This window comes from Sparus aurata, chromosome 19 (assembly GCF_900880675.1).
Source record: "Sparus aurata chromosome 19, fSpaAur1.1, whole genome shotgun sequence".
Taxonomy (NCBI): domain Eukaryota; kingdom Metazoa; phylum Chordata; class Actinopteri; order Spariformes; family Sparidae; genus Sparus; species Sparus aurata.
The window spans coordinates 8,849,929-8,871,222 of record NC_044205.1 but is presented as its reverse complement, the minus strand read 5'-3'; the positions used below and the strand labels follow the sequence as shown (position 1 = coordinate 8,871,222).

General features: G+C 42.9%; 1 protein-coding gene across 3 annotated transcripts in view; it reads right to left on the bottom strand.

Annotated features, from left to right (window-relative positions):
• Nucleotides 1-4,589: 4,589 nt before the first annotated feature.
• Nucleotides 4,590-21,294, bottom strand: part of odad2 (outer dynein arm docking complex subunit 2) — a 204,766-nt gene continuing 188,061 nt past the window's right edge. For all 3 annotated transcript variants that reach the window (XM_030398319.1, XM_030398317.1, XM_030398318.1), the window contains 6 exons: nucleotides 19,160-19,340; nucleotides 18,996-19,057; nucleotides 16,480-16,594; nucleotides 11,702-11,890; nucleotides 11,257-11,478; nucleotides 4,590-5,812 (listed from right to left, as the gene is read on the bottom strand). In XM_030398319.1, the coding sequence (XP_030254179.1) occupies nucleotides 5,696-5,812; nucleotides 11,257-11,478; nucleotides 11,702-11,890; nucleotides 16,480-16,594; nucleotides 18,996-19,057; nucleotides 19,160-19,340 (886 nt within the window). In that variant the 3' untranslated portion in view covers nucleotides 4,590-5,695. The remainder of the gene's footprint in view (nucleotides 5,813-11,256; nucleotides 11,479-11,701; nucleotides 11,891-16,479; nucleotides 16,595-18,995; nucleotides 19,058-19,159; nucleotides 19,341-21,294) is intronic.

Below are 21,294 nucleotides of genomic sequence, written 5' to 3'. Positions count from 1 at the left end.
AGGTCCAAATCATACATCCATGCCTAAAGCTAAGGCCACGGTTTGATCATTGTCGCAGGCAGTGGCCAGGTGTGACAGTGGCACTGAGATTATTTAATGTGTGCAACTGAATGAAACTTCAAATTTAAGGTCTTTAAGGTGGGACCATCCAAAAGTGTGCGCTGTTGTCCCCACTTATACAACGCCTCACTTCCTGCAGGTTTGTCGGACCGCGTTATTCACATTTTCTGCCAGCAAATATATAACCGCGTGTTTAGAAGTGAATTTATCACAGAGGGAATGATTTAATTTGAGCAGACTAAAATACACTCTGTACTCAGTCAACGTATCTGCTTGTTTGCTATCACAATCTAGTCTCTCTCCTTAGTTTTACCCCGCTGCGCTCTGTCTAATTCCCTAAAAACAGCGTTTTCAGACTGTTGGATGCTGACTCACAGTGTCTCTCAAATGAGAGTGACACTGGGCACTTACAGCACAGTGCGTGGATAACAGCAAACATGCAAATACAGACGGCATAGAACGGATTTTTGTCTGCTCCAATTTAAACTAATCTTTGCACGATTGTGTCCGTAGAAAACCCAATTTTTGTGCACGCAATAAATCTTTTTCGGCATGAAATACCCAGAACTGAAAATTGTTGGTTTGTTTTTAACTTACATGACCAAAAGCCACAGCTTTCACCACCAATGAGCCTATTACTAATATTTTTATGGAGAATCGTTGCACCCTTGAAATCTGACTCAGACACTGCTGTATTTGCCCGCTCACGTCTTTGTTTTGTTTTTTAATTGTCATACCAGCTTGTCATTTACATTTTATGGATGGGACTGTCAGGATTCATTAGTGCTGTGAAAGCCCTATAAAAGTCCTGGAATACTACTCAGAAATGCGAGAGGGGAATCACAGGACGGCACTTCAGCCTTTTCAGAGGAGCATGGAATTGGGAGATCTCCTGGAGGAAAGGAAACGGATGCAGGCCGCTGAGCAAACAGCAGATGAGCATGACACGCGAGGCTCGCTCCAACAGACCTGGTGGTGTGAGCATGCTGTAATGTTATAAAAACCTAATTTACGGATTGAGAAGAGAAGCTGTGTTCGCCCGGCGGCCGCCGGCGACCAGAGAGTGCTGCTCTGTTTGGACGGAGCTCTGAGAGGCCGTTGTGTACATGCATGTTTTTGATGGCAACACCGCCGCTGCCGCTGCTGTGCAACAGTTTGTGATTTTATATTAGAAATGGTCCTCAGACACTGTAGGGAACGGAAAAGCCACTTCTAATATCTGGAAAGAACTTTTACTGTTCACTAGTTTCTTTTATGAAATATTTCTGCAGAACGCCTGGGGAGATGTGGGATCTTTAAAAACTTCAAAAGAGCGGCTCCATTTCAAAACAATTGAGCTAATATCACAATATGCAGCACACTCTATGAAGAATAGCCTGACTATAAAAATAAGTGATATATATTTATAATCCTGTCTGCCCAAAATTGCGGACAGACAAATTTCAGAACTTTGACTCAGAACGCTTTTTTTCCCACACGTAAATCTTGTGTGATGCGAAAAAAAAATCCTCGGGAGCGGTTGCGTCCATCACCCTGACCTCTGGGAAACCCCTGTGAGAGTCAGGACAGGGTGAAGGTTAGGCCAATGGTGCGACACACTAGTTGAGATACAGGGGTGCGGCAGATGCCAGGACCCACGTTACCTCAGAACAGGAACAACAACATCAGGGATATCCCTCCACTATTTCCATCCCTTCCGTTAAGCGATGAGAAGCATCGGATCTTGAATGGTGACCAGAACGGCAAGAGCTGGACGTAATTGCTGCCTCTGCTGAGGCGTGGAGGCATAACCTCTAATTTCCCGTGAATAATGTCCCCGTGTCAGACGGCTAGCCAAAGAAAGTGGCAGTTTCTTTTCTCAGAGGGTTTGTGGCTCGACTAATACACTCAACTGTGGCTTTATGACCAATGGGCCCGAGGGCCAGGCTCCTGAAGCTTACTACCACCTCTCAGCCTTTCCCCTGTGCTCTGCAAGGAATAACAGGAGGTTCAGAACGGACAGTAAAGCTCCGCTGCCTTTAACATTGACCACCAAGGCTCATCAAATTCTGAAGACATGATCGGAAGCTAATTCGAAGAGGAAGGGTCTCTTCTTATTGCAAAACATATATTCAGCTGGCCTGTGCACCCAGAGAGCCAGTTCCATGTTTACAACGAAAATCACATTGTCTTTTTTTCGCATTTTCAGAAGCAGCCACATTATGGGAGGTTGAAACGAGGGGTATGTCATTGGTTGCAATCTGCAGCCTCACCACTGGATGCCGCTAAATCCTAAAAAAAAATGCAGCTTTTGAAGGAATAGCTGAACATTTAGGTTAATACATTTATTTATAAATTCATAGTTTCCAATTTTTTGCGTTCGCTGTGGAGCTGGAGTCGGGACGCATTTAGCCTAGCTTAGCATAAACACCAGAGGCCGGGGAGGAACAGCTAGCCTGCCCAAGTACAAACAAAGAAAGTTAGCCTAGCAGCCTTAGCTCGTGGTATTGTGTTTGTTTAATCTGTATAGGAGGTGAAATCTAATCAGGACAGGTTTTTAGTTTTAGGGCAAGCAACATTCTGAAAATAATTCATGGCGAACAGTCAGGAGCACAGAAGTACAGTGTGGACAGACCAACACGTAACGCCCACTAGAAGTGCAAATTGTACATATGTTATTACATTTGTGTTTGTGTGCATACAAATAAACTTTAGGTTTCTACTAATTGGCTTTTTAAGCGTTGCGTGTAGGCATATATTTTCCCTTTGGGGAGAGCATTGCTAGCTGCTATCCCCCTGCTTTCAGTCTCCACGCTATTTTAACCTTATCCAGCTCATAACACACTGGAAAATGGAAAATATAGCAAATAAGCCACTACCCAAACCGTTGAACAATTCTTTTAAATTTTCAAAGGGGAGCAGAAGGAAAAGGTGCCAACGTGAAGAGAAATTAGAGAGCTAAATATAAAAACATGAAGAAAAAGAAATCTGCAGGAGAACAGGAAAAGCCTCAGCAGCCACAAAGAAAACAATTTCCCTCTCTGTTTGTTCAAGTGCCTAAATGCTTTCCCTTCAAACCTTTTCAAACTCATTCTGACTTTGGTCATGCTGCAGCCGCTGTAAAGCTCGCTGCATGGAATTAAAGAGCCATTAATCACTGTGAATTTATGAGACGGTGGCTTCTTTCAGCTCCTAGTTTTTGGAGGTTTTTTTTGGAGGAAGTTGCTTCTTCACAGTCACCCATCCACTCTCCTTCATCCGTGCTCTAACCGTGACCCCCGCTAGCAGCTGGTAGCGTTTAAACTTCAAAGAGTGATGCAGATTTTCGACCGCATATTTTCAATGTTTTGCTAATTTTCTATTTCAGCACGCGTCTGATATTAATAATGAAAGTCCCATGAGACTGCGGCAGCCTCTGCGGTTGAGGGCAGAGCATCTGAGCTAACCGGGACCAGGACAGAGGGATCAGAGAGACAGAGGGCAGCGGTGTCGGAGGCCAGCGGTCTTTGACTGAATTCTGCAGCGCACGAGGTTGTCAGGCCTGACGTGGCCTGTTTATAATGAACAAGGAACAGAACACAAAAGGATCAGACCTGAACATTACCACTGCAGTGTACAGTATAGGAACAAGGCAGGATTATAATGAGGGCAATAGCGTTTTTAAAAAAGATATTCTGCAACAAAGACAGTTAAAAACATAACTACTTATGGGAAAAAGCTGCTCAATTTGCAGCATTCTCCCAAAAATCCTTTATTACATTGTTTTATTGTTGGTGCTGACGAAATGCCACGCATGTGCTTTGGTACAGAGATGACCCCAACTGGCAAAGTTTAATATAACATTTTTGTTTTTACTGAAAAAAATAATGAGCTTGTTTGTTAAAATCTATTTTATTATTTATAATAAATATCTCTACAAAATCTGAAATTACTGTAAATAAATTGCCAGTAATGTGGAAAATCCTCAGTTCACTGTCATACATCATGTCTACGGTGGAGACACACTGTTGTATTCCTGATTGTTACAGACATTTCTTATCCACTTATGATAACACTGCTCGAATTTATGTGTTCATATTAATGTGCGGTATTTATACAGAACATTTTTGCAGACTCCACTGGTGCTGCGTATCCAACGGCAAGTTATTCTACGTGTCCAATGGGTCATTGCTGGCTGTGTTGCTTTCTGAGTTTAGACGTCTCACGGACATTCATGTAGGTACAGGAGCATACAGACTGTATAAGAAGAGGTTGAGCCACTCGTGCGGATGTGGCTACTGTTTAGATCCTGTGGTCTTGCGTGGATTATTTAAGGAATGTTACAGCAGACAACACAGCTTCGAAGCGTTTCACACCGAAAAACGTATGAGGTATTTGGCGTGGGATCAAACACGACAGATTATTTGTATCGGTTTGACAGTCAGCTAGCAAGAAGACGGCTTCCTAAAAGGTTTTCACTATGTTTTGGTCGGGTAATTGATGTAAACACAGAGCTGGGGATCAAAGGATGTTCTAGAATGGAAGCAGGAGCAAATAAATACACTCATCAATCAAGATAAAAGATTTTATTTGAGGACCTTACTCAGATCATCTGATACAACATATTATAACACTTGTGATGCTAATATTTAGAACACTTTTCTCATTCTATTTATTTGAAACCTTTTTTCAAACACATTTGAAACAAACTCATTGACAAAGTTTGTGTACAACACGACAGATGCTGAGGTAAATATTTGCCATTGATGTCAGAACCAGCGCTGTAAGGGACTGTACGATAATTATTGGGAGTGGCATCAGGAACAGGGTTTGACAATGTTTTCATTTTGTTGAATGGAGGACAGTCTGGAGCGTCTTTCACTTTTCTTTTACACTTAATAATTACACTGCAGACTGCAATTTGCAGTTTTGATAAACAGTAGGTGTTAATCATTACAGTCAGCGGTGATTTAACATTTTCTATCTAAAAAGGGCACCATTTTTTTCTGAAAGCTACATTTTCACGCAAGGTTTACCCGCAATATAGTCGTATAGCAAACAACGGGTTTGGTTGTACTGAAAACGTATTACAACTTACCGCGGTAAGAGCTGCTGCCTATTACTTGTTGTGAGCAGTTCCAGGCAGGATTTTTTTCTCAGCGCATCGCGGCACAGACAGAAATGCGCATTTACTCATTGACGAGAGGCTACCTTACTAAGCTAGCTAAAGTTACAGCTCAGCAAGGAGGGCACCACTAATGTTTACATCCTGCATGGTCACAAGCACGGGACTCTCAATCATAAGTAAATGTACATTTCCTTCTGCATGGTGATACAGTTGGAAGGGGTCATTCAGTACACAGAAAATGGTTGTTTTAAAAGTTTATGGAAAGACACATTGCTGTTAAGTTGGCCAAATGAATTTATTGAGAACCTCAAGCGTGTTTTAGTTCCATTATATGTGAGAGATAGCAAATGTCTCCAAGGCTTAATTTTGGGGTGAACCATATCGCTTGAAATTATTGTTGAGTTGAACTCTCAGTGTTTCAGATTTGTTGTGAGTGGAGTGTCAAAAGCATATTAATAACCCTGAGCATATTATTGCCATTTCAAAAAATGCTCTTTTCCTCACCCAGATAATTTTTTGGATGTGAAGAGCTGCTGTGATAATTGATTGTCAGTGAAATAATCGGGCCTTCGTGTTTGCCAAAGCCAGTAGACGGATGTTGCGCACACAGCCAGCAGAAGCTTCCTGGAGCATCTCGTCTTCAGAGCCTATGAAGTGGATGAGGGGCTGCGGGAGTACAGAAGACAGATGTTACAGCAGGCATCACTGTTTTCCAACAGTGTCCTTACAACTAGTGCCCAAATAGGTAGCTGGCTGCTAATGTTGCCATGTCAGCAGTAGCGGTGTCAGTGACTACTGGCTGGCTGTACGGTGACAGGCTGCACTAGTCCCACGTGTCCCTCTGTGTGTGTGTGTGTGTGTGTGTGTGTGTGTGTGTGTGTCCCAATTTACCCATCCAAACCATGCCTCAGCAAAGGGGTTACAGCTGCGAGCACACATGCTCCTGCAAGTTTGTTCAGATGAAAGTCATGCAGGGCAGGCTGAACATTAAAAACCTGAGTATGAACCCACACCACTTGACAGCCTTTTCCGCCGCTCCAAAGGTCAGATTCTATCCGACTATTAGTGGCTTGTGTAATGGATCTCGTTAGATCTTATTGCAGAACATGGTTTTGCGCTCTCAAGAAATCTCTCGCTCTGGAAGTTTATTTTTTGGTTACATAAAAACTCGACGTTTGAAAGATTTTCATGCGTTCAAAGAGTCGCGCATTGTGCACAAATGCGCTCAAAGTGAAAAAGCTGGATGGAGGGTGAGCTGTTTTCCTATTTAATCTGCAGCAAAATCACTACATTATGTTTGTGGGCAGCTGCGGGGCTGAATCAAAGTAAAAGTAAATGTAAGCATAAATACTCTGGTGCACTGGCTGAATCTAAATGTGTTCAATGTGTGCTCCTCGGTAAAATCACAATGGTGTGCCACTGAGGTTTCCTTAAGCCACACTTGTAATTATTTCGGATCGTCTTGTTTACATCCATAATGAAGCAACTGCAACATTACATCCCTCAGCTAAGCACTTAAGGACTCCCTGCTTCTAAACATAGTGAAGCTTTGATAAATACAGTTACTGCTCAGACGTCTCAGGCACTTTTAAGCCCCATATATCAACGCCTTGTTCTCCACTGAGTGAAAAGGGATTCTGAAGAAGGTTTCTTTACCAAACATCGTGCTGCTGCCGGCTTACAAGGGGTGTTTGAACTCCATCTGGATCGTTTCCCCGGTTTCTGTGCAGCAATGTCACATCCTTGTTGATCCTGAGCAACACACAAGACAATATCTACACTGCCACTGTCCAAGGAAGCGATCCAAGACCTAATCCTGTTTAAAATGTACACACAGCCACAGATTTTTAGTTTAAGGCATCACCGGTCCGTTCAACACTGGAAGTGATGGGATGCCTTTGTCGGTTTTTAAAAAATTAAATGCCTCTCTCAACCCCGTACAATCAGGAATATTTCGTAAGCAGACGTTGCCTAATCTACATCCATCTGATCAGTGCTGGGGCAAACCTGACACTGTTTTCCTCTCAGGTTACCATTGTGTTCACAATGCATGTCAGAGCGGAGCTGAGGTTGACCCTGACCCCTCTCCGTGTTACATGCAAACTTTAAACGCTGCTCTACACATTCGTGTGGTTAGCAAATAGCCAAAGAAGGCGGGAGAAGACATTCCCGGGATTTTCAGCGCAAAGACAAACAGTGAAAGGAAAACAGATGAAAGATGAGGTGAGCCTGCTCGTGTGAATGAGCAAGAAAGGGCAGTGAACCTACACTATAAGTCCTGTTGAAGCCCAGAAAAATAATATCCTTTCCTAATCAGCAGTCCAGGATGCCAGCCTCTCTCAGTGCACCAGTGTGGAGGAGTAGATGTGAAAGATTTGCCCATCGGGTTTTTATATGATTCTTAAATAGCGTCCAAAACACCTCAGCAAGCAAACTTACATTCTGAGGCTACAGAAAACATGCAGCTTGCTAAACAAGTCTCTTTTGTGAAAGGAGAGGATGCCTGAGGAGTGCCAGAGGCAGCGTTTTTGCCAACCTCATAGCATGTTATTCAGACGCCGCCAAATAAGGTCTCCTGAAGCGCGCAGCTAGGCTAAGATAAGCGTGTCTCTCTTTGCTGCCTTTTTTCCTAGCTTGCTCTTTCCCTCCCAGCTGGGATGTGGAGGAATATAATACGCCACTTGTTAGATATTCCCTGACTGTGGCAGCATGAACACTTTTGTCGGGTTTGAAAACTGCACTGCATTTTTTTTTGCACTTCAGAGAGCTCCAGCGAGTCCTGACCTCCAAGAAGGGAGCTGGGGAACATGAGGCGTGAGGAGAGGGAGGAACGGGCACGCAACTCTGTGAGGGCTGCATATATTTTTGCAAGTGCACATCCTGCAGCACATGGACGTGTCATGGTGTAAAGTGCACGCTTTGGACTGCGTCTGCCTGCAGGAGTTCAGATTTGAACAGCAATTACAGCTCCACCAACCCCTCTCCATCCCAGCATTCCCATGTTTTAGCCTCCGCCGTGGAGGCAAACAGCACAAACAGACAGCAGTGTTTAGCTGAGGTTGAGGGGAAGTTAGTGAGGGAAGTCAAGGTAAACAACATTCCCTGCTGCATCCAGCAAGCCAGAAACTGCCTTTTCTGTGTCTCTAAAGAGGAAGAGGAAAATAAGGGAGGGCAGCTTTCAAATCCTTAAGAGGAACATTTCTGTCCGAACCTAAAGCCTGTTCAAACCTGAGGAACATGGACTTGGGATTTCTCGTCCCAGCATGCGGGAGAGAGCCTCTAAAACATTACACTCGACAACATGGTAGTCATAACAGAGCAGCCAGGACACGGTGCCTGTATCATCTGCTCACCACACCCGCAACCTGATGTCATGTTCCCCAAAAACCAACAGGAAGCTGTCGAAGTAAACCTGTGATGCTCTGCTTGGTTTTATTCCTTCCCTAACATTTAGTGTAATTTCTGCCCCACACAGCCTCACTGAGCACTTTCACTTCTGAAGTCTGACCATGTAAGAGAGAAAAACATACACCAAGTGTGCCGAGCAAGGAGTGTGCACATGGTGCAAACACTTTTCTCATTTACATTAGCAAGAGCCTAAAATACATACCAGGACCTGGCAAGAGCCACGCTCTGGCACACCTTCAGTTGAAAATTGCCAGTAATTACCATCCGCATTTTGTAATTTTCACCAATTTACTTCATAAAGCTTTTCTTATGAAAGAGCCTCTTTAATACAAATAGCTGGCTGAAGCTGTCTCCAAGAATTTACGATTTCAGCAAACAATCCCCAGTGCTTTTTGGAAGCGACGTACAGCGCAGAAGGGGGAGGCGTGCTGATTTTGTGCCCGGCACAAAATGAGGCACATCCGTTTAAAACTGCGAGATACCAAGAGGGGATGTCAAATCAAACTGTGAGGGCGATTCATCTCTCAGGGCTAAAATTCTCTTTTCCATGGTAGGAGCTTCCTGTGAGAGTGAGCACCTCAATTCCCTTTTTCTCCTACAAGGTCTGATTTGGGAGGAGATTCCAAGGAAAATATGTTGTCAGAAAATTTAGGAAATAAAATAACAGATGACGGCGAGTTGTGTCCAAAACAAATCAAAACCTTTTATATAAAAATGTGTAACACCTCCAACTTTATACTTGGTACTTAGTATTTACTTTTGATAAAATAATTTAATTGACTCCAGACCAAAACAAAAATAGACTAGGAGGGGTCACTAATGTGTTCTCCAGTGTGATGTATTTTCTTTTCAATGCTTAATTCCCCCAGTGAATCTTAAGGGACTGGGCTTACACCATTAAGTGTGCTGCAGAGGGAAAGTTACTTTCTAAACCAACTCCGGAGTGAGAAACCTTCGCTTAGTGGAAATAGTATACTACACGTGGGTGAACGTGTTTTGAGAGCTTCTCCACGGCACAGAAAAAGCTCTTTGATATACGGTTGCAATAATACGAGAGGCAGTCCAGAATTTTACACAGGGCCGTAAATTAGATGCAGAGCCTTGTATCAGTCCTCGATACACCCTCCCCGGTCCATGTATTGGTGATAGCACGCTCTCTCTACCAGCTGCCTGTATATCATGGAGCAGGGCATTACAGTCCGAGCCGAATCCGGGAGACTGACAAGCTCCCACACTGTAATGTGTCCTTCGGGGTCAGGCAGGTATCAGCCTCTGTTCCAGACTGGCTGAGAACCGAACAATGAGGCTGCCTGTGCTACATTTCCACGTCCGAGATTAAGAACAAATGCAATGCTGGGTGCAGTTACGTGGCCTTTGGTGATTAAGCTCTTTAAAAGTCCAAAAATACATTATGCAGTAGTTTTGCAACTCTTAACTGGTACATTAATAAGGGCAAACACAAAGACAGATTAAATAGGGCGGTATGTCATGGATTTGCACACACACACACACTCACGCCCATACGCAGAAAGACTCACACTAGAATTTCAAATATAGACATGCACGCACACACGCACACACACACAACACACACACACACACACACACACACACAAAAGGAGGGCTTGTCCAGTTTTTGTCGTGGCTCACACTACAAAAAGCATTCATCTTAACGACTTTTGCAAATTGGACATAACTCTTTCTGAACACCCAATGTTCAGTCCAGCTACCAATTATGGCTAGTGTTGAACCACATACACTGTAACAGCAGATCAAGCTAAAATACACCATTTAATGAACATGGGAAAAAAATATCTGGCTGCAATGGCATAACCACTTTGTAATTTATATTGCAGTTGTTATTTTGGGGGAGGGAAAAAAGGATTTAAACTCGCTGTAGCCACAGACAGATTTCTCATGTGAAAGTCTCTCTATGTGAAACATGATAAAAAAGTTAGCGAATGATGCCGAAATACGGCTTCATGATCATCTGTGACAAGACATCAATTACAGCAGAATCTTAGTATAAAAATCTCTGCGTCTCTGTCAAACACAGACAAACATAAACAGTGTCTGGAGCTGAGCATGGAAACACGCTGACAGGCTCAATGTTAGACAAAACAATGCTTGTTTCTTTTTGGAAGAGCACTACACAACTGCGATGATGAGGAGAGCTGGCAGGCGTAGCTTTACAGAGTCAGAAAAAAAATGATCCATAAAAAAAAACATTGTTCTCTTTTCGCCTGGAACAGCTCTGCCCCCACGCCACTTGGCCTGAACCATATCGCTGCTACATTCTACCCTGATGTCCAGGAACAGCCCTTAGCAACAGTTACCCCCCACTACAGACCTTTGACTTGATCTGTAATGGCATCTAGGGTCTACCGGAGAAACACTGAACTGTTTGCTTTTCTAAATTCCCATGAAGGCTAGAAAGTGGAGTCATGTTTCCGCGGCAGAATAAAACCAACTTTGTTTCTGCTCCATTGGTCAAAGGCTCTCAAAATAGTCAGCTTTTCAAAGTTTATTACTCAGTGTTTGTCACACTTCACTAGAACAAGTGCGGTGGGAGGGGAAGGCAAATTTTCCTCAATCTAATTAAGCCAGATTTAGTCGCAAAAACAAATTAACTAGATAAAATAACTACTTAATGATTGATCTTCAAAAAAGCAGAAGTAAGGAGTTGCAGCTCTACAACTGACCTTGACAACTCCTTTCCCGTGCATGGTGATGCAATTGTTGGGGTCTTTGGACAGCTGGTACAAGGCCATAGCTGTGCTCTGGTGGACTGGTCTCTCTTTTGACTTGAGGTAGCGCACAAGGGAAGCAACTGCTCCAGCTTCACCGAAGGACGCCCTGTTGCTGCCCCACATGCAGCAGTGGCTGATGGCCTCAGCCAGGTGGCGACGGAGCCTGTCATCAGTCTGTGGAGAGGAGAACATCCCATTGGTCCCTGAAGACCAGTCTTTACAACTTAGACAACAACAAGCTCTACTGCAGCTCTGCAAAAGGTAAAATCTAACAATGTTATTCTCATTAGCTGAATGTTTGTTAGGAAAAGGCCGACTAAAACCCATTGTAAATACTTTCACAGTGAGTACAGGGATGTTGAAAAGTTGTTTGTCTCCAATAGTGAGGTGTACTTACTGTGTTTGTCAACTTGGCCAGCAATGGGACAACCCCGTGATCAGTGAGAACGGCCAGATTTTCCTTGTCTTTGGCTATTTTGGAGATGGCAGCGCAGATGCTTGCCAGCACTTCGTTGTTTGCTGACTTCAGCAAATTAACAATCAGTTCCAACCCACCGACAAGGGAGCGCACCATTTCCCCTGCATCCTAAAGTCAAAGAATGTGTTATTAGCTGGTGCTCGGTCAAAACAAACGTGGAGGATGATGAAGAGAGAGGTAGTGTAATGTCTGAGGAAAGAGGATAGCAAGCAGACAAAACAAAGGATGCTAAGTAAGTATTTCTACCGGCCAGGAAACAATCAAAGTCCCATCAGTGCAAACTCCTCAACAGAACTATCGCTTTCTTGATTTTCTTGCATGAAGGGACATGGGGAAATCTTGTGTTCTCCCACAACAGGATTTCTTAAAATATCTGCAGGTTAAGAGTTCTGCGAGATCATGTCTGCCTGGCTGAATTGGGTGGTATGGTAAAATGTAAACATTCATCAGAGCATATATATGTGAACATCTGTTCGTTTTATTCGTTTTTCAAGACATTGTTTAATACAATTTAAAGTACTGCATAGATGGCAGTATTCAAAGACTAAATTACACAGGATATTACTCAACATCTCACCGCTAAGAAACTTGATGAGGAATAAAGTGCCTACTGTTAAAACTCTGGCGACCTGACCTGGGATAAGTAATCAACTTCAGGGATACTGTATACTGTCATGTTAAGTTTTCTGATATATTGTTTGTTTGAAGGTGCAATATGTTGGAAATTGAATTTGAAAACATTGAAAAAATGTTCTAATATTGTGTGAAGAAATAACAGTGTTGACGTCATGTCATAGATGTCTATGTACTGAAGTTAGCATGCTAACTAGCCAACCTGTGCTGAAAAACTCCTTTCTCCCAGCAATCCAAACATTCCCCTAGTAGTCCGACTTTCTGAACAGCTAACTGAGCTAACAAGCTAACAGTAGCTATAGTCATGGAATACAGTAAGCAGAAATTAGCAGTTACTCGGGTGATAAACTGCCTCTATGCGTTTGAGGTATGAATTTAAGGTTGCCACTTCTTATGTACTGCACCATTAAAAAAGGAAACATTTTTATTTAGATGCTTTGTATGACGAGTGTCCTGTTCTCCATGTTAAACATAACTATTGAAACATTTTTTGAAACAGAACTATAGTTTTCTGTGTACAACAGATGCGTTCAAATATAACAACACCCTCTCTTACAGCAGAACTGTGTTGTGGATCTGAGCGAACAAACCAATAAATTTGACATCTTTGTCAACCTCTCCTACTCTCACCCTTACTTGTCATAATGAGGAGGAAACATAGAATTTAAAGCTTACTTAGAAGTGTCATTTAAAGCCTTGGCCCCAGACCGACGCACAGTGTAGATTCAAGGCTTCATGGTTTGATTTCAAGGCACCAGCTGCTACCACAGGACTCTGAGCCACTTATGGGGCTGTGCCTACCAAACCGACAGGCTGGTAGGCAGTGCTGAGAGAACCACAGCGGAAGAGCTGGCAGAGACGCAGGCTTCAATATGGCTTGGCACATCAGGCTGCTGTTTAAAATCAGAACTCACCGTATCGCCAGCCATGGAAGAAGAGATCGAGGTGGCTGAGTCTGTAATGTTCAGTGGTTTGAAAATAGAACAGGAATTTCCCCAAAGGCTTACAATTAGGGATGCAAAATCACAAAGTATGCTTAATTGGAGTCCTTCTCAACATCGGTCTACTTGCCCAAGGCTGATGTATGGCACAGTACTGTGGAGTACAGCAATCACAGAATATATTATGAGCACTTTATGACGTTCATTCTCTAAATTAATGTATTTCATCAAATTCAGCACTGACAAAAACTGATATACAGTGTACAGAGTACAGCCAGGAGAGCTGGATGTTCTGGTGTGTTCCCCTCTCTAACAGAGAGCTCAGCTGAGATCAGGCCAGGGTGCTGTATATGGGCCCTGTGATGCGTTGCCAGAGGATGAGCCATGTGTGCGGTGCCGGGGGGGGGGGCTGCCCCCCTGACACACAGGAAGCCCTTCCTCAGGAATACTGATGATGGCTGGCCAGGAGTCCCTGAGACAGAGGAAGCTCTCTCAAGCCACCAGCTGCGACTGACCAGCCAGAATCTCTTTCATGGCCTGGGCAGGCCCCCAGATCTGAAAGCCACAACATTATGAGGCTGCACACGGAAAGGTCTTTCTCACTACCCCCTCTCTCTCCCCTCCTCTTACCCAGGATGACATGAAATAGAAAACACACTATCCGCTGTGCGTGATCTCAAGCTGAGGGGAGCAAGCCAGGCTCAGACAGCAAGAACGTGCCTTGACATTCTCTGGAGCAATCAGGCTACTATGCATCTCAATGTGCTTTTACGTCCAGGTGAATTAATGATACGCCCCATTACGTGTTGCGGGGAGGGTTCTACTTCTTTGACTGAAGAACGAAGATGGTTGAATGGTTCTTTACAGTGGTATTAAGTGGGTTTAAGTCATGGACCTGTGGGCATAGAGCACAGCGTCTGTGTCTGTGGAGGGGCTGCAGTACAGTATGGAGCATCTAGCAGATGCATTTATACCACGGCTCTCTCATAAATCCACTATGGAACCGCTAACTCAAACCACATGGGATTTTTATCTAAATAACGACTGCACCAAAGCAGCTGTATCAGGTTCCGCAACTCCATGGGCAAAGAGTGCTATTTAGCTCTTTTCAATGCCCCTGTCTCAGAAAAATCACTCAAAAAGCATGTTCATGAATTTCCCTCAAAATTGGCACACTGAGGACCAGACAAACATTGTCAAACTTTGTTAGCACTCAATAGCGGGTACGTGGTCTCTCTCTCCCCCATATGGTTGCCATCCATCATTTTCACTACATTCCTGGGCCAGAGAAATTCCTGCCAACAAAAAAGAAAAAAAAAAAAAAACGGCTTCACCCCCAACATACCTGCCTGGGCCTAATATAAAGTTTAACCAGATTGTGCCACTGACAAGTGTTTCCCTAAATCACAGCAACAACCTAATAGAACAACATTATGTTTATAGTTGGAGACGATGTGATCAGAGCATTAAAGACGTGCTGATGTGCAACTGGAATTAGAGCTGAATGACAACACTGCTCTGTAACACTAAGCCGAAGGCCTGACAATGTCATGAAGGGGCTCATAATGTTCCATTCAATTTAGCACTTCTATAACTTTGTCTAACTTTAGATGGACAGTTTTTAAAACTGTATCGAAAACAATGTGATAACAAGCTTTCTTCTCCCTTGTCAAAACCTGTGCCTGCGCCTGTGTCACCCAAATGCAACTCGAACACCAACATGTTTAGTCAGAGATTTAGGTGTGCTATGCTGGTAGTGGCAAAGTGTAAACCAACACTGATGTCACTCATTGATTTGTTGACTGTTTTTCTGAGGCCTTAAGTTTGGCATTACGGCCAACGCCATCTAGGTTTTCAGAACCAGAAGCGGCCATATTTGGATGAGATGGTGGATGTGGGGAGAATATGCATTGTCTGTATATTGGTTGGATCCGACTTCAAACCCGAGGACCCACCATGGTAGCTACCCAAATCTCTTGAGGCAATATATGAGACTTCACAGTGCTTTCTCTGGAGATACAAAAGGCTTTCTGCATTATTTTCCATACAAGCAGCAGTGTTCCCCAAAACCTATAAACAGAATTTGATGGGTAAAATCAATAATTTTCTTTAAAGGAAACATCTGTCATGTTTATGGACCTCTAAACTAGGCATCATCCGATTAACAGCCTGATTATTGGATCTGATATTCAGCATTATTCTGATTATCAGAATTGAAGGTTTCTTTTCTCAGATTTGCAGATCAAATAAATTAATAATTAATAATCAGCAAAGTAACTAATTAGTGCAGTTATCAAATAAATGTAGTACAAAATGTAATATTTGTCTCCAGAATCTAGTGGAGTACAAAGTAGCAGAAAGTGTAAAAACAAGTACCACAGAATTGTACTTAAGTACATTACGTCAGTAAATTGTACTATCGCTCATTATTCTAAAGTTTGACAGTAAGATTTTTATTTTTACTGTAAATCTAAACCAGTTCCAAAGGCTGGTTCAGTTTCCTTGATTACTAATAATCTGTATCTGACCTGGAAAAACGTATCATTTATCCCTATGCCAAACTTACAGTGTCGTTCCATAAACAGTTATATCTAAAATGATATAAGTAGTATTCATGGCAGTGTAGCAGGTTCTTTTGCAATCAACGTGTTCAGTGTTTTTATCAGGGTTCACAGAAACTCTCTATTACCCTATGCCCTATGCTTGGATCGTGTGCCTCTGTAACAAGTAGCATGTTGAAGGGAGATATTCAGCTGGGAAATCAGAAGCCGTGCTACAGGATATTACTCAGTCTTTTCCCTCTGCCTGCTTCCCAATTCACCAATCCCAGTGTGCCAAGGAGGCTTCTCTGCTTCATATTAGCCCGAGGTTCATTTAAGCCTCCTCTGACACAGCTCTGCCCTTGCTAACCTCCCAGCAGCAGTAGGTTAGAGGGAGAGCTCGGCAGACGAGAATGGTGATATAAGCAGGTCTCTGTTTTGTCAGCAGGATGACCCTTCTTTCTGAAACAACACAAACATCTGCAGACCTCTTTGATTTAGAGACTATCTTTGTGCCTTGGGCGCGTTTTACTCATAGGTCACAGGACAGAGGCAGAAGCAAATCTATTTCACTGGACTGTACCTTTGCATTCTCAATGCACGGACAAAGGGCCCATGCAGCACTGGACTGCACATCTGCACTGGGGTTTTTCAATAAGGACCACACCAGGCGGACTCCGTCAAGCTGGTCGATGATTCTGTCGGCAGAGAGAGACAGGAAAATAATGTAAATAGTGATGAAAGGGAAACTAATAATGAAGGAAACAACAGAAAGTAAATAACCATGGAAAGAATAAACAACAGTGAGAAAAGTGTTGCAATTTCAATCAGTACTTTCATTAAGAGTTGATTTCTGCTTGAAGGATTTAAGAGTGTTACTGATCTGTTTCTCAGAGCTGGGGCTGTATCAGCCTGGCCACTAGCAGTATAGCAACTAAAGCCAAGTTGGATCAAAGCGTCGATTGATTTCAGCATTGGCTTTTCATCACAACTTGCCTTCAGTCCTGTTCATTTCCTCTCCAGGCTCGCAAGTGGGTGCACTGTCTGCTCACTCAAATCAATCTTCACAGAAAAGCCTGGCGATACTAGGGCCAGAGGTTAACTCGCAAACATCTGTTTATAGTCCTTCATACATGCGTTTATAAATAGAAACTGAGACAAACTTACACTTTATGCTGGTGGCTTGTTTTTCGACCAGAGCCAAAAAGAGGACCTCTTTCCAAATCAAACAGAGCCAGAGACAGGTTGCTCTATATTTCATATAGTCGGAGTGAAGTTTACTTAGGCACAAGCTGTATTTCATGTCATATACATGACTGTAGTCAAAACTGCAGTCAGGGTCTGGGAAGCCGAAGAATTACGCCACAGTGCACCCGTTGTCTGGTGTAAATAACATGTAACGTATTCCCCATGTGTGCTTCCACCAACAAGGCCGACATTGAATGCTGTCATAATTACTTAAACACTCCCTAATCACAGTATCTCCGTGACTGGCAACGAGCGAACACTCATCGGGGACGTCCCCTGCACCATCTGTCTTCCGTTTGCACATAAATCAGTCTGGAGGGATCATAACATCAGATTCCAGTCTGCGGGGCCTCTTAAATCCGGACCAAAAACAAAAGTGAAGCGTCATATCATCCGCCAAAACAGCTCCGTCTTCCCATGAAGCAGGTATGAAACAGATTACCAATGAAGTCGCAGATGACAGTGATGGATTAGAGGAGGAGACCACAAACCCTGGAGGCATTAAACAACGTGTGTTCACTGTTGTAGCTACACAGGACTCAGTGGAGGAGGCGCAATGTCATTAGCCACACACTGCCTACTGGTCGAGAATGAAAACAAACATGCGAGTACTTCATGGAAAACTTGAAAGTGATGAGGGTTTGTTTTAGGCTTTTTTGCAGTTATGGATGACCTGCATCAGAATGATGATGAGAGAATGATTGAGCTGATCAACAGAAGGCGGTATTTGAGAAAAAGTTCCTGTTGGGAGAATTAAGTCATGTTAACTGACAATAATTCTGTAGCTTACTGTGTGGTATTATGCATCATCATATTTGCTGGCAGGCCAAACATTGTCTAATCACAGGGAATGTGAAAAACAGCTCCAGCAGTGTTGGTTTGGAGGAGGAAACATTCACATTTGAGTTATGTTAATTGCTCAGCAAACTACTGTACATGTCATACATGTCTAAAAATAAGAGAGTGCCACAAAACATACAGAAAGCAGCCATTGAAATAAGAATTTTCTGTTTACAGCCGATTGTTAAGGCTGAAAAATTACAGTCTGGCCTAAATATATGCACTGTGAGAAAACATGGAGAACATGATGAAGCAATGCAAAACACGCCTCTTGCGTGAAGTCAGTGGCTTTAATTTGACATGCTTCACTTTTTATTGAACCCGTTGTTTTTTTCTTCCAAACTATTGTAAAAGGCTCATATGATAGCCTTAACAGCTAACAAACAATATAAACTCAGTCATTAAGTTGTATTTGTGTCCAGTGCTAATTAAGAAGGGTCTTGCAGTCCATAACAGCCTTGTAAAAGCAATGAAGCACAGATTGAGGGTGAGGTTAAAGGAACATTGAACAAAGACTGCTCTGGAATGTAGTTTGCTGTGTTTTCTTGGCCATGTAGTCTTGGACAGGCCAGGGCTTTAGGTATGTTCGTCTGACCAGCTCAAGTCCTAACAGTGACCACAAAGTTATAGTAAAGCACTGGGAATGGAACCACAACCGTATTTAACACAGCAGGTACAATAAACAAAGCTTTTAAATCCTGTCATTATGCCGTGGATGAAAGGGAAAAGTACCTGTATAATTACAAATTAAAAGAACATAGATTTTCTTAAGCATCAGCCCATGACACGTTAATGATATTGTGTTGAAATACTGGAATTGATGTTTTTCCCTTGTCAAAATATATGACATCAATAGACGGCCAAGAATATGTGTTTGAAGCTTTTTCAGTAATAACAGTGAGTAAGCAACGAATTGCATGTTAAAAGACACTTCGCATTGGGCTGTTTGCCTTGTGCAACTGTACTCTGAATGTTAGCTGGCTGGATGCCCTGGAAGAGAGGGACACTTACGCCATGTTGTCCTTGTCTGTGGCACAGGCGCCCACTGCCTTGGTTACATTTACCAGCAGCGCCTGGTTAAATGACACAAATAGAAAATACATGCATGAATCAATGTAGGAGCACGTTCCAAAGATCAGATGAACATTTATGCGGCAAGAAAAAAAAAAACATGCCTGGTTTGTTCCAGTGAGCAGGTTAACTAGCAACTTGATGCCTCCACACTTGCGGATGGTGGCCTTGTTGGCAGGTATCTGGGCGAATTCTCCCAGGGCTCCCACCACATTTACCAGCACCTCTTCAGGTTGATCAGTCAGCAGGCCAACCAGGGTGTCCAGGGCTTTGTACTCCTGAAGCCTTTAATGGGTAGAGAAGAGGAAGACAGGCATCTTATTAACTAATTGCTTCACATAATTGCATTCATTACGTCAACTGATAAAGAAATCAACAAACAAAATAGATGACAAAGACTCTAGCTCTAAGAGGCTTTGACAGGGGGGCTTTGTGCCAACTACTAACTTCACAATGCTAACATGCTCAGAATTACAATGTTAAACCTAGCATGATGTTAAAGAGGTACAATAGTTAATATGTTTACCAACTTAGTTTAGGAGAGGCTGTACTTAGGCAGAGCTAAATGTGAAACACTTGATCCAAAAACACAATGGGCGGTTCCTGCTCAGGCCTTCATGAGCTGATTAGTCAGAGGAGATTGGACTTTTCAGGAGAGAGGCCTTAGAGACACGAGTATTAAAGCAGACCGTCCAGACAGAGGGTGAAAGGAGAAAATGATGTGTTTTTCTAACGTTAAAACATGCAAGCATTTTCTTGTAGACTGCCAAGTTTGAACCCGAATATGAGCATAATATGGGCATGCTACTTCGCTAATAAGCACTGAGCGGAAAGCACAACTAAGAGTGATCTTAATGTCATTAGTTTTGCAGGATGTGTGGTCATAAACAAAGACCTGATTATGGTGCAAGCAAAAAAGTTTTACAGTTCATCCTGAGAGGGAAATGAATGCAAATGTGCCTAATTTCATGGCATTCAAACCAATAGTTAAAACACAAAACACAATAAATAAAACACAAATGTTGACCTCATGGTGGCTTTATAGTTAAGTTGGTGGATCAACAATTGTTTTGAGGGTACATCACCAGTGAATCATGAATGTCTGTGCCAAATTCTGAAGAAATTTAGTGGACATTTTGACTGTGGTGTGACTCATCCTCTCAGGACAATGAATGTCTGCAAAATCGCATTGCAATCCATCCAATAAAAATTGAGATATTTCAGTCTGGACCAAAGTGGTGGACTGACCAGCTGACAGACAGACCAACAGACCGGCATCATTGCCATCCCTGGAGCCACACCACTAGTGTGGCTAAACATGCTATTACTTATCTAAGTGCACACAGCCATATAGGCATAAAGTTCTTGCTGCAACCCAGTAGTACAGGCAGTTTTCCCACGGCCGCTCACAGTTGTCCCTTGTCCGTACTTCCATTTCCAAAGCTTTGCTGCGGTTTGGAAACTCTCTCTCCCTCTTTAGCTGTGATTTTGCCTTGTTTGCCCATGCTATAGAGTGGTAAACTATAGTAAACATTTAAAAGGGATATAACGTGGTTGCAAAAAACCTCAACAAACCTCTGATGTACAGTTAAATTCTATGACTGTTTTTATTCACAGTTACGGTCGCTGGCAGCGCAGCCTGTAAGCTATTGTAGATGGCCAAGGTCATTTGGTTTTGGTCAGGGTCCACTGACACACCTATTCTTACAAGTGAAAACACTGCTAATGATCAGAGGAGCTGCCAAAGTTAAGTTCAGTGAAAATCGCCATAAAGAAAAACAATAGTTTTCCCATGCCAGTGCTGAAGTGTCATCTGCAATTGCCTACAGTAGAATTATCCTGTAATCACAGACATAACTTTTGATAAATGAACGGTAAGTCATGCCTATTTTTGTTAAGCCAATCCCAGCTAATTACGTTACGGCAAGAGTAAAATTACACAAGACTGCCTGGAGCGGCTTCCACTGCAAACACTGGGCTCCACACAACGGGAAGCTTATTAAAGCCTGTCGGAGGACACAGGAACCACAGTGGGACTTCTGTGTAGCGCAATTTTATGACTGATTTCCTCTCTTTCACTTTTCTCATTCTTCTGCACTAGATCACACATTCAGCTAAGTGCAGAAGCTTAACTACTGCCTTTCATTCTAACTATGGCTCTGAGGAAAAACCCATGTCAAAGTAAGACATTTCAGGGAACCAGAGATGCTTGGCAATCATGACAATGAGGGAAAGATAG